The 13,583-nt window shown below is 43.6% G+C and overlaps 1 protein-coding gene across 1 annotated transcript in view; it reads left to right on the top strand.

Annotated features, from left to right (window-relative positions):
- The window catches only part of Fam171a1 (family with sequence similarity 171 member A1), a 99,035-nt gene that overhangs the window by 45,970 nt on the left and 39,482 nt on the right, over positions 1 to 13,583 (top strand). Inside the window, exon 2 of the mRNA XM_069990419.1 lies at positions 8,610 to 8,837. Within this exon, the coding sequence (XP_069846520.1) occupies positions 8,610 to 8,837 (228 nt within the window). The remainder of the gene's footprint in view (positions 1 to 8,609; positions 8,838 to 13,583) is intronic.

Below are 13,583 nucleotides of genomic sequence, written 5' to 3'. Positions count from 1 at the left end.
ATCAAATCTCAGGGCTTCTTTATTAAAAATAAATGCTATATGCCTTTTGCTCTTCTCCTAACCCTAGACCAAATTAAAAAAAATCACACACAATAAAAGACTGTAAATGCATATTCCATAGATCTGGAAACCTACACACACACACACACACACACACACACAGGTTGCTTGGCAACCATTATGCTAGCATCTTCCAACAGATGTTTGAGCTTGGCTAAGGTGTGCACACTAATTTTATAGGGATGCTTAATATTGCTCATTAACTTAGTCATTTCCAGATTCTTCTCAGTTCTCCTAAGGGGACTTTATATCTTTCTAAACCTTTTAAAATAACAACAAAACAGACTCATTTTAAAGGGATTTCTTACAGTGATTTCCTTATAAATGTTTTGTAGGTCCTCTGGTTACCACCACTAGTTTGGTTGGTAGCATAAGCCCTGTGCTGAAGCTTAGTAAACCTATCTACTGGATTTCTATGTCCATGTCATTGTCATTATGCTTCTTACCAAGCTGACAAAAATGAGGAGATTGCTATTGACCTTTATGGAAAAGTTCTTTCACCTTTGAACCATGACTTTTAAGTAGCATCGTTTTGGTGGTCAGTAACTCTTCCATTCTTTCTTCCTTGGAACAATCATATTCAAAAGTTTCAGTTGAGATTAGTAATCATATTTTCATGTAATACTTTTTAAAGCTGTTATTTCTTTTTTGGTGGTAATAGGGTTTGAACTCGGAGCCTCAGACATGCTAGTACTCTACTGTTCAAGCCCTGGCTAATTGATTTTGGGCACATAAAGATTATGCTTATTTTTATATATTTTGTTATCTGAGATCATAGAAATTGGCTATCATTAATTTTGCTTGTGAATATTTGGTTAGTTGTAAGCTGTACAGCTGAAGTAAAAAAGCACAGTAATAATTTTCAAATCATCCTGAAAGATGTACCTTAATGATCCTTTGATTAATTAGTCAAGAATGCAGCCACTTTTACTCTGATCGATTAATAAGCATATTGACTGGGCTGTACAAACCTCATAGCAACTTTGCTATCGAGATCATCAGTGACTAAAGAGAGCTAAAAGGGTTTTTAGCCTAAAACTTGTAGGAGACCCATGCTACTTGTCCCTGAGCTTTTTTTTTTTTCCCTGTGCTCTGTCCCTGAGCCTCTCTGTGCTCAAGGCCAGTGCTCTACCACTTGAGCCACAGAGCTACTTCCATCTTTTTCTGAGTAGTTTGTTGGAGATAAGAGTCACTTGGATTTACCTGCCCAGGCTGGCTTTGAACTGTCATCCTTAGATCCCAGCCTCTTGAGTAGCTAGGATTATAAGTGTGAGCCACTGGCCTAGCACATTGTAGACCTTTTAAGGGGATAAAAAGATTACTTGAGAAAATGCAAAGGTTTTTTTTGCAGGGGTGGGGAAGGGTGGTAATAATGATTTTTTTAATTGCTATATGTCTACGATGCTTATTATGGTATATTTCAAGGCATCCTGGCAATGTTGGTTATGAAAGTGCTGTTCAGAGCTTGATCATTGATTTGCTTCTCGCACAAATTTCTTATAATGGGAAGTGGGACAAACTGATTGCCCAGAGACATCCTGGCAGCCTTGCCAAGACAGAAGTTTTATCCATCGGAGGGACAGAGACATGAAGAGGTTAGAGTGAGAGAGTTCATCGTGGGCAGTGCCTGCCAAGCCTGAGAAGCTCCAGCAGCGTCAGCTATGCCCAGGGGCTGCCTGTGTGGCTCTCCTCTTCTTCCTCCCAGCTGAAGCTGTTAACTGTGGAGTCTGCCACATGGCTGTCTTTTCCTGAAGCTAGGAGTGGAAGTCAGTTGCCAGAGATGGTTAGAAAACACAGAAAATGGTTATTCTGCATTCCCAGAGGCTGCAGTGTGTGAACTTACCTCTTACATGCTTCTCAGAGTGAATAGAAAGAAAGTCAAGCAGTCTAGGGAGATTGCAATCCTCTGGTGAATGTTGGCAGATGGAGGTAGGAATTCTGTGTGAGTCACGATGACCTCAGATCAGTGCCTGAGGGCAGCTTCTGGAACCGTACAGACTTCAAAGGGGTCTGCTTGGAGAATGGCTATAGAGGGGCGATCAGAGAGCCAGGTGGGCCCAACTGCCCAGCAACCTTGTCTCTAAGTGTGCCTGCCTTGTCTTTTCTCCCCCAGAGACAGAACAGAAGTCTCAATTTTTGCGAGTGTCAAACTGAATATTGCTTTTAGAACTACACCCACCCATGAATTACCAACTGCTTTAGTAAAAGTAGGAATTGGATACAAGACTTCATAATACAATACATTACAAAGTGGGAGCTGGGAAGGTGGCTCAGTGGTAGAGTGCTTGCCTTGCATGCCTAAGGCCCTGGGTTCGATTCCTCAGCACCACATGATTCAACAACGTTTGAGAATTTGAAATTTATTTATTTTTGTCAGTTGTGGGGGTTGAATTCAGGACTAGGGCACTATCCCTGAGCTCTTTTGCTCAAGGTTAGTGCTCTACCACCTTGAACCACAGCTCCAGTTCTAGTTTTTGGTTAATTGAAGAGTCTCATAGGGACTTTTCTGCCTGGGCTAGCTTCAAACCGTGATCCTCAGATCTTAGCCACCTAAGTAGCTAGGATTATAGACATGAGCCACCAGCACCCAGCCTGTAATTTTTTAAATATAATTGAATTGATACAATATAATAGAAGACCAGAGAAAATAAGTTATGATAAAACTAGTGCAAATTGAGTGCATTCTGATTCTGTCGGATCATAAAGTAAACCATTCTGTTTGTGAAAGAAATACAATGAATGGGTGGAAGGCAGTCTCTCCACATGTGAGTAGCCCACAATCTGCTTTCTGCTAAGGGGTAAACATCTCTGAGAGCAAAGGGCTGGTAACATTTTAAAAATAGCCTCTCATTTGGAAAACATTTTTTAAGCCACCAAGCAATCTTTCATTGTTTTATTTAAGAGATGAAAAGCCATTGTAACTCCCCTAAATTGGTGTTAAATATAGCCAATCAATGGCTCAGCTAGTTTCCCCGTGTTGGGCAACTCAGGAGTTCAGGGCATCTCTTGCGTGGTGTCCTGCTGGAAAAGGTTTCTACCAGGCTCCTCTGACCAAACCTAGAAAATGCTGGGCTCCCCATTAGAAGAGACTTCGGGGAAAGAACAGGTCTTAAAACCTCAAAGGGAAAATTAAAACCCATGAACACAGGCCAATTTAAGGAAATTTAAAAGAAAACAAGAAGAAAAAATTCACAAAAACATTAAAAAAATTTAAGTTCTCAGATTTGACTGCCCCATTCCCAAGTAAAGCCAGAGTTGGTTAGAGAAATATAGATATTCAAAACCAGGGAATGATGTTCCCCTAGCTCTTCTGTTCCTAGTGTGTGTGGGAGCACACACACACACACACACACACACACACACACACACACACACACACACACACACACACACACACAGCTTTTATTATGTTCTGGAATATTCCATGTTAACATAAGATTTAAGAGACAGATGGAGGGTATTTGTTTTGTCATTTAGAAGCGGTGTTATAAAATAAATGCATTCTGTCAATTGTAGAAAAATATAGTATACATTATTATTTAACAATAAAGGGAACCAAGTATGATGGTTCACACCTGTAATCCCAGCTGCTAGGAGGAGGTAGGAGAAGGCTCACTCTAAGGAAAAGTGTGAGATCCTTTCTGGAAAAAAGAAAAAGTCCAAAACCAAAAAGAAAGGAGGAAAGGAGAGAGGAAGGACGGAAGGAAGGAAGGAAGGAAGGAGGGAGGGAGGGAGGGAGGGAGGGGGGAGGGAGGGAGGGAAGGAAGGAAGGAGGGAGGGAGGGAGGGAAGGAGGGAGAGAAACATAGAGAGGGAAAGAGAAAAAGAAGGAGAAAGAGAGGCTGCAGAAATAATAGGATATTTGAATAGCAAACAAGGCCCAGAGTTCAGTTCCCAAGGGGGAGGGGCATTGTCAAATCCTCACTAGGGAAATCTTCCTTGTGCCTGTGGATTATGCTCCATAATTCTGTCCTCCCATCCCTGTAATTATGTGTGCTCTTAACTCGCTGCTTAGAGGTGCCTTCTCCCAAGCCAACAATTGGAAACAGCCTTGTTACATTTAGTTCTAAATCGGTGGCAGTGCGAAAGGAAATGACTAAAAGATAATGCTGGACCAAAAGATAATGTTTGGTTTTCTACCCACAAAGCAGATGCTCTTTGTACTACTTAAAATGGACTCTGTGCCCACAGAGCCAAAACTCCTGGTGTTTGCCAAGAGCAGAGGAGCTCTGAAATTCTGGCAGGGGAGGAATTCCGGATGGAGTGCCTGCTGCTGCTTTCTTGGCTCTGCCAGGCTGGTGGAAGGCTGAGGCTTCTCTCGAGGCATAGACTGAAATCCCAATGGTGAAATAATTCACTGGATAGGAGTGTGGAAGATGGAGTCCTGAGCCGCTCGCTCCTGGGGTCCTCCACCCTGACCAGACAGACATAATGGAGTCTGAGAAGGAAGCTGGGGACAGAGGGAGGCCGTGGATGTGTTTTCAAGGAGATGGACTCTAGCCATGCAGGGCCATTCGGAGATGGCATCTCCCACCCCAGCAAGTGTCATAAGAAGAGCATTCATCAAGGCTTTTTAGGTGGCTCACAAATCTTCTGCAGAGACGGGGCTCAAAGCCAGGACAACCCATGAGCCATGGGCTAATAAGACTGTTCCCATGACACTCCTGCCATTCCCCAAACCCACACCTCCTCCACGGGCCTTTGTCACAAAGCACCTGCTTCTTGATGCTGCCATCCTCTTCCAGATCAAATCTAGCATGAGGACATCAGCCTAACAAAATGATCGCTAAGGGAGGCTGAGAAAGGAGGCCATAAGGACTCATAGGAGCAGCCCCAAATGGAAGAAGGCTGTTTGAAAAGATGGCCCACTGTTCACCCTTCCAATCTCAGCCTCCATACCATCTCTTCCAGGAAGCTGTCTCCACTAACCCCCCAACCCATAATCAGGGCCTCTGTGTACAGCAGATACCTGGAAAACCACATCCATCCATTCTGTCCCAATCATGGTCCTGCCACACCCCTTGTAAATCTTTGCACTGGGTGATGGCTGGTAAGGGTCTGAAATAGAATGATGTTCACAGTGCAGAAGGAAAGCTTGCTTTGAGATGAGTGAATACAAATCAGCAGAACTTCATGATGGGTGTGCAGGATAAGGGGTAAGAAATGACCAGAGCATTTGGGGTTTGGAAATCAGGGATCCCCGTTTAGTGGACTACTCAAGCCCTCTCCAGCCACAAAGAAACATGGTGCATGTTAGTGATGTTTAGATTTGGGACTACTTTTAGAGTCTCCTTTTTTTAATCTGCAAATGGAAGTGTTCATCCACTGCAGGTAGCTCGTGTCTGTAATCCTACCCGCTAAGGAGGCAGAGACAGGAAGGTTGTGCTTTGATGATAACTCAAGCAAAAAGTTAACTATGTCTTCATCTCAATCTATAAGCTAGGTCCCACTTATTATTCAAGAAGCAAGAGTGGGTGAGTATGAGGATTGTAGTCTGAGACCCTGGGCAGAAATATGAGATCCTACTTGGGGGGAGGGGGAACTTACGCACAAAAGGACTGGGGGTATGGTTCAAGTAAGGCCTTGAATTCAAACCCTAGTACCACAAAAAAAATTTATTACTGGGTGTCAATGGCTCATTCCTGTAATCCTGGCTACACAGAAGTCTGAAGTCTGAAGATCACAGTTTGAAATCTGCCCAGGCAGGAAAGTCTATGAGATTCATATCTCCAGTTATCCAGAAATGGAGCTGTGCCTCAAGTGATAGAGTGCTAGGTAGCCTTGAGTGAAAAAGCTAAGGGACATTGCCCAGACTGAGTGTAAGCCACAGTACCAGCACACACACACACACACACACACACACACACACACACACACACACACACACACACACACACACACACACACACACACACACACACACACACACACACACACACACACACACACGATGTATTAGTAAAAATTAGTACCTCCTCCACCAGACAGAAGATTTTTCTGGTTGCCATTTAGTGGGAATAATGTTGATTTTTGATTGGATAGTCTGTTACTCTAGAAATAAATGATACCCTGGGAGTATACAAGAATTACTTACATGGACCATTGCTCTATCTTGTCACTCAAGAAGAAAAGGCTTCAGTGAATCAAAGCCCATCATTGCAGAACATAAAGGAGGATTCCATAGTAAAGAAATCCAAGTGGTAGAACTTCAGAGTGTGGTTTGAGTAGACTCCTTTCTTTGTATGTTTGTGAGTTCTTTTTTCCCACATCTCAATGGCTTTAGCCTTCTTAGTACAGTAAAGAGAGTCAGAACCTTGTAATATCAATTGTTAGTAAATGTTACATTACCATAGAATTACGTAAGTCAGCAATGTAGCCCCACAAAGCCCTTCTCAAACTCCCTCATATACTTGCAGGCAATTTTTGCTACGTGAATATTAATGTAATCTATGTTACTTGGGGACACAAAAGACCAAGTTAATTAAGAAACTATATGGACCAGATGCCAGTGGCTCATGTGATCCTAACTACTTAGGATGCTCAGCTCTGAGGATCACAGTTCAAAGCCAAGCCTTGGCAAGAAAGTCCATGAGACTCTTTTCATCAGTTAACTACCAAAAAGACAGAAGAGTAGCTGTAGCTCAAATAGTAGATTGTCAGCCTTCAGCAAAAAAGCTAATGGGTAGTGCCTACACCCTTAGATCAAACCCCAGTATAGGCACACAAAAAAAGAAAGAAAACAGCCGGGCATTGGTGGCTCATGCCTGTAATCCTAGCTACTGAGGAGGCTGAGATCTGAGGATCGCAGTTCAAAGCCAGCCTGGGCAGGAAATTCCGTGAGACTCTGATCTCCAATAAACCACTCAGAAAACTGGAAGTAGCACTGTGGCTCAAGTAGTAGAGTACTAGCCTTGAGCTGAAGAGCTGAGGGACAGCACCCAGGCCCAGAGTTCAAGCCCCATGAGAGAGAGGGGGAGAGGGAGGGAGAGGGAGAAGAGGCAGAAGGAGAGGGAGGGAGAGGAAGAGGGAGAGGGAGGGCCAAAGAAAGAAAGACAGGCATCCTCGGTGGCTCATGCCTGTAATCCTAGCTACTCAGGAGACTAAGATCTGAGGATCACAGTTCAAAGCCAGCCCAGACAGAAAAGTTTCCATGAGACTCTTATCTCCAGTTAACCACTCAAAACCCAGAAGTGGTCCTGTGGTTCAAAGTGGTAGAGCACTAGCCTTGAACACAAAGAGGCTCAAGGACAGCATCCAGGCTCTGACTGAGTTCAAACCCCACAACTGTTCAAAAAGAAAAAGCAAGGACGGAAGGAAAGAAGGACAGAAAGGGGGAGGGAAGAAGAAACTATATGGGTGCATGAAAATAGCATTGAGAAGAAAATTGCAGGATTTGCATCCTTGATTTCCATGTTGATTTTTGTCCTCGTAGTTTTTTGCTGTTGATTTTCTCTTCCTCTCATCTGAAGTAGCCAAGTTCCATTTCTGTATCACTTAATTTCTTTCTAAAACACCTTTGGGGGGACTTATTTGGAACACATCTATAGTACCTAGACCCGGGGTTCACTAGTGAGGGGTGGGGGGGGGGAAGACTCTTGAATACTATGCAAGTGCTCAGCCATTGAGCTACACCCCTAGTTTGTTGGGAGTATGGAGATTGAACCCAGGGCCTTGTGCATACTGGGCATGTACTCTGTCATGGGGCTGTACCCCAGGCTTAGAACTTTGAATCTAAAGGTATTAATGCTCTCTGAGTGGGGTGCCTCACGCCTCCCTGTTGGGTGATACACTTACGGCCTCCCCCACCCTTCAGGGAGCAGAGCCTAGCACATCCAGAGCCATGACTGAGTGTGTCCAAGCACAGTGATTGCAGAAATGGAATGTCTGCCTCTTCTGCCAGGTTTGTTTTATGCTCTTTATCTCCACCTATAAGTTGAGCTGTGCATTGTGGGTATCCCCAGTGTACTAATGGAGAAACTGAGGCCTGGACAGCATAACTTCTCCAAGGCCACATGACTAATCCTTGGCAGAATGCGGAATACCCGTGAAAGAACACTGTATTTACATAGTAAAGGGATAGAATTTATCTCTCAGAGTTTTTGTTTTGCTTTTGTGTGTGTGTGTGTGCTGGTACGTGACTTGAACTCAAGGCCTTATAATCTTGATTGGCTTTTTAGCGTATAGCTAGCACCCTGCCATTTGAACCCCACCTCCAATTCAGCTCTTCTGACGATTCATTGGAGATAAGCATCTCTTCGACTTTTCAGCCTCAGGTAACTTCAAACAGGGATGCTCACCTCTCAGCCTCCTGAGTAGCTAGAATTGCAGGTGTGGACCACTGGTGCTGAGCTTTCTCTCAGTTATTTGGAGTGATCGGGAAGGCATAAAAGAAGAACTCAGTAGGACGTCATGCAAAGTATGAAGGGGCTGCTAGGAAATCAACACTCCTCATCCAAGTACCCCTACTTGAGGATGTAGACCTAAGTTCTCTGCCACTTCTGACTTCTGATCAGGGTTAACAGCGGTTCTTTGTGCGTTTTCTATTTCCAGAGGTGACACTGAAGGTACACATTAGTGACGCCAGCACCCACCAGCCCATTGCAGATGCGCTCATTGAGATCTTTGCCAACCAGGTCTCCATCGCCTCGGGCACGGCGGGGACAGATGGCACCGCCTTCATCAAGTTCCAGTATAAGCTGGGTAGTCAGCTGATCGTCACCGCCACAAAGCATGCCTATGTGCCAAAGTCAGCCCCATGGAAGCCTCTCCGGTTACCTGGTAAGGCATGCTTCTTTGCTAAAACAGACTTCCTGGTGTAGGTGAGCAATGGGGGGCAGACACAGAAACAGTTATGAAGGTGTGAGCCACTCCATCACTGAAATCAGTGTGTTGATCCTTTGCTTTGGGTCATTTTGTTGTTATTTTTTATATCGTGTGTGTGTGTGTGTGTGTGTGTGTGTGTGTGTGTGTGTGTGTGTGTGTGTGTGTGTGTGTGTGTGTGTGTGTGTGTGTGTTGTGCATGTGCATACTAGAACTAGGGCTGGAACCCAGGGCCTTGCACTCTCCCTTAGTTTTTTTCTATTCAAGGTTGGTGCTCTACCATTTGAACCACATCTTCAATTCTGTCATTTTGCTGGCTAATTGGAGATGAGTCTCATAGCTCCCCAGATAACATCAAACCCCAATTCTCAGATCTCAGCCTCCCGAGCAGCTAGAAAGCCAGGATTATAGGCATGATCCACCAGCACCCAGCTTGGGGCCCTGTAATATACCATAGAGATAGGATCAGCATATGCCACCATCTCAGTCTCTACCTAATTATGCATAGATAGTGAGTCACAGCTTTAGTTTCTTTTTCTTTCCTTTTCTGCTAGTCCTGGGGCTTGACCTCAGGCCCTGGACAGTTTCCCTGAGCTGCTTTTTGCTCAAGGCTAGTGCTCTACCACTTGAGCCAATGCCACTTCTGGCTTTTTCTGTCTCTGTGGTACTGAGAAATTGAACCCAGGGCCTCATGCATGCTAGGCAAGCATTCTACCACTAAGCCACATTCCCAACCCCAACACAGCTTTAGTTTCTGCTCATTTCCCAGCAGTAGTGAACTTTATTCTTTGTCAATGCCAACCAGTGGGATGAGCTCATGGTTTAGAAGGCAGGTCCCCACTCATTTCCTGGGGCTCTTCCTTGGCTGTCACAGTGATTTCAACTTACAATGACATCCAGAGGAGTGCAGAATCATCAAGAGACCATATTTTCTTCCCCCTTCTGGTCACTCACCATTCAAAGCTGTGTGTCTACCAACCAAGACCACACCCAGAACCTGACACAGACCCTTCATCCCCTCCTCTCACACTCCCATGTGGAGTGGAGCCCAGATCATGCTGTCTGTTGGCATCAAGATTAGTGATTAGCAAGGCTAGGGCCGAGGGTTGTGGAGAGACACAGCTGGTCCATGGGGGAGGGGAGGTGTAGCTTCAAGATGGAGTGATCTGGTATCACCCTGTGGCTGAGCCCCTCTAGCTTCCATGCCCATCTCTAAATGGAATGAATACTGCCTTGTAGAATAGTTCAGATTAAGAATTAGCTCACACACACACACACACACACACACACACACACACACACACACACACACACACACACACACACACACACACAACCTTAATTACAGTGACTGATCAAAAACGTGTGGCATCAAGGACACTGTTAGGTAAAATATCAATGTTAGTGTTTAGCTGAAACCCCCCCCAAAAAAAACCCAGCTAGACCTGCTCCCTTGGGGATATTAACACCTCTGAGGATAGATCTCAGTATGTAAAAGTGTTTTTCTCTCTTTCATAAAGCCCCAGCATCACTCTATACACACAGCAGGCTGTTCACATTTATTAAATACCTTCCCCGTACCAAGCAGTGTCTGAGACCACAGATCCAGAGCACACACTTCACCCAGGAGAGACCCTAGTTTGCTGATGAGGTCAGCTACAGAAGCAACTTTCACCACCTGGGGTGTTTTAGTCAGGATGCTCCAGAGACATAAAACTGACACGATTATATTTAGAGAGAAATGAGATGGGATTTATTAGAGAAATTGACTTACTCGATTATAGAGGTTGAGAAGTCCCATGGTAAATCTTCTCAAGCTAGAGAAACAGGCAAGCTAACCATATAGTTCAAGTTCAGAAGCCCCAGAATTGCATGGCATTTGGTGGCTGACTCCTGTAATCTAGCTACTCAGGAGGCTAAGATCTGAGGATCTTAGTTTGAAGGCAGTCAGGGCAGAAGAGTTTATGAGACTCTTTTTTTTTTTTGGGTCCGGTCGTGGGGCCTGAACTCTGGGCCTGGGCGCTGTCCCTCAGATCTTCAGCTCAAGGCTAGCACTCTACCACTTGAGCCACAGCGCCACTTCCGGCTTTTTTCTTTTTGCTTATGTGGTGCTGAGGAATCAAACCCAGGGCCTCATGCTTGCAAGGTAAGCGCTCTACCACTGAGCCACCTTCTCAGCCCCAGTTTAATGAGACTCTTATCTCCAATTAATCACCAAAAAGCCAGAAGTGAAGCTGTGGAACAACACCCTGGCCCTGAGATCAAACCCCAGGACTAGCATTAAAAAAATTTTTTTAAGAAGGATTTTTCTCCCTAAGGTTAAGTCCAGAGAGCCCAGAGTCTACTAATGTGAGTTTCAGTGTTCAAAAGAAAGAGAAATAAGAGAAGAGTGAGCAAGAATTCCCCTCTTCCTGTTTAGTTAGATTAGATGTGCCCACCCACACTGTAAGCCAGTCTTCCTCACTCACTGCACCCACTCACAACCCAGTCATTTCTAACTTCCTTACAGACACACGTGGACAGCCTAGACATTCTGACCAAATGCTGAACCACCAAGATTTCTCCTTTCATCCCAAGAGCAACCAGCCCAGTGCTGGTCAAACAGTGCAATGATTGAGAACACATGATGAATTACCAACTACCTGGGCATTCCTTCATTCTGTCAAGTAGACATACAGAATCAACCATCAGACAGGATCAGTGTTCTGATAGACTTAGGGCTAGACATAACTATGGACTGCTGGGCTTAATGTGCCCAGGTCAGTGAACAGGCCTTATAGAGGGATAAGCAGGGAATTGATTGTTTAGATCAATAGATTCCAGCACCAGAAAGTATATGGGAAACAGATGCCAGGACTCAGGCCATTCTATCTAAGGAGCTTGGCTCAGGAATCTATGTGAACAGTCCACCCTCAACATTAGATAATCATGGGGAAAAATGATCACTGAGTTTGAGATCTCTTGTGTGTGAACTATGGAAAGTGGATCTGATATAGAGATGACCGAGGATAGCACTTAGGAAAAGTTTAAGAGAAGATCAGTCTTGGGCATTTACCCAAAAGATTGCAAGTCAGGATACAATAAAGACACCTGGGCACTCATGTTCATTACTGCACTATTCACCACAGCCAAGTTATGGAAACAGCCCAGATGCCCTACAATGGACAAATAAAGAAAATGTGATATATATATTATATATATATATATATATGTGAGATATATATATGGGATAGATATGTATAGATACATAAATACGTGTATGTGTGTGATATATGATATGTATGATATATACACACATGTAAGTGCATACATTCATATTATATATGCATATATATTAATGCATCAATAAGAATAATATTGCAGGGAACTTGATGGACTTAAAAATTATTAAAAAATTAAAAAAAAGGGCTGGGAAGGTGGCTCAGTGGTAGAGCACTTGCCTTGCAAAAAATGAAAAAAAAAATTATTTAAGTAAGGCTCAGAGATACAAAGGGTACCTATTTTCTCTCATATGTGGAAGTCATATCTGACTAAAGCATGATATATGCAAGGGTATATTTCTGTGGTATACTTTGCATAATTACCAGACAGTTTTAACAAATGCATACCAGGAACCTGTAATACGTTTTCTCTTAGAGGGTAGAGCTGAAGGGGAGGGCAGGGATGAATGGAGAGTGAATACAGTTGTAACACTCAATGTATGCATGTGAAGATGGAACCAGGTAATTTAAAGGGATTTGTAGGATTGGAATAGAAGAGGGAGAATGGTAGAAGGGGTAACACTGATCATGACATATTGAATTGAAATTACTTTGTACAAATATCAAAAGATAATGAAAAATACATTTTAAAGAAAGAAAAGAGGGCTGGGCACCAGTGGCTTACGCCTATAATCCTAGCTACTCAGGAGGCTGAGATCTGAGGATCGTAGTTCAAAGTCAGCCAAGGCAGGAAAGTCCATGAGACACTTATCTCCAATTAACCACCAGAAAACTGGAAGTGGTGCTGTGGCTCAAAGTGTACTAGCTTTGAACGAAAAAGCCCAGGGAAAGCACCAGGCCCCGAATTCAAGCCCCATAACTGACCAAATAAAAAGAGGATAAACATGAGAAATACATAGCAGGCAGAATCAGAGAAACCTTGGAGAATGGATAGGAAAGAGTAAAGGGAGATTATGTAGTAGAAGAAATACCAGTAGAACTTCAGATTGTAAAGAAAGAGGTGGACTGTTTCCCGATTGAATGGTTGAGGAGGTTAACGATACAAATATGAATAATGAAAATGGGTAGTTTAATTATATTCCTTTTTACTTTCTTAATGTGGTTATGTGAGAGGAAAAAAGTAAATAATTTTCACACTATCCATTTTCTCCAATGAGTCAGATAATGGGACCAACATGATTTGGTAGAAAAGAGTTAGGACTATGAGACTCAGGCCTGCCCAACTCTCAGTTGGCCACACATATACATGGGCCCATCAATATGTTCTGAGCCTGGACTTCTCACTTTTAAAAATAAAAATAATTGGCCTGAGTAATTTCCAAGGACCTTTCAAAGTGTTTGATTATTTTGTTCTGGTTGCCTTTTCAACATAAAGAAGATACTGTTCACTAGCACGTACCAGGAATTGTGACCACAATGTAGACTGGACTTTTGGGAAAAGCCAAGTGAACTATTGGTTCTGTGAGTATTTTTAGAAATCAAG

This window comes from Dipodomys merriami, unplaced genomic scaffold (genome assembly GCF_024711535.1).
Source record: "Dipodomys merriami isolate MVZ:Mamm:240054 unplaced genomic scaffold, mDipMer1.0.p SCAF_4, whole genome shotgun sequence".
Classification (NCBI taxonomy): Eukaryota; Metazoa; Chordata; class Mammalia; order Rodentia; family Heteromyidae; genus Dipodomys; species Dipodomys merriami.
This window is presented reverse-complemented; position numbering and strand designations above follow the sequence as displayed.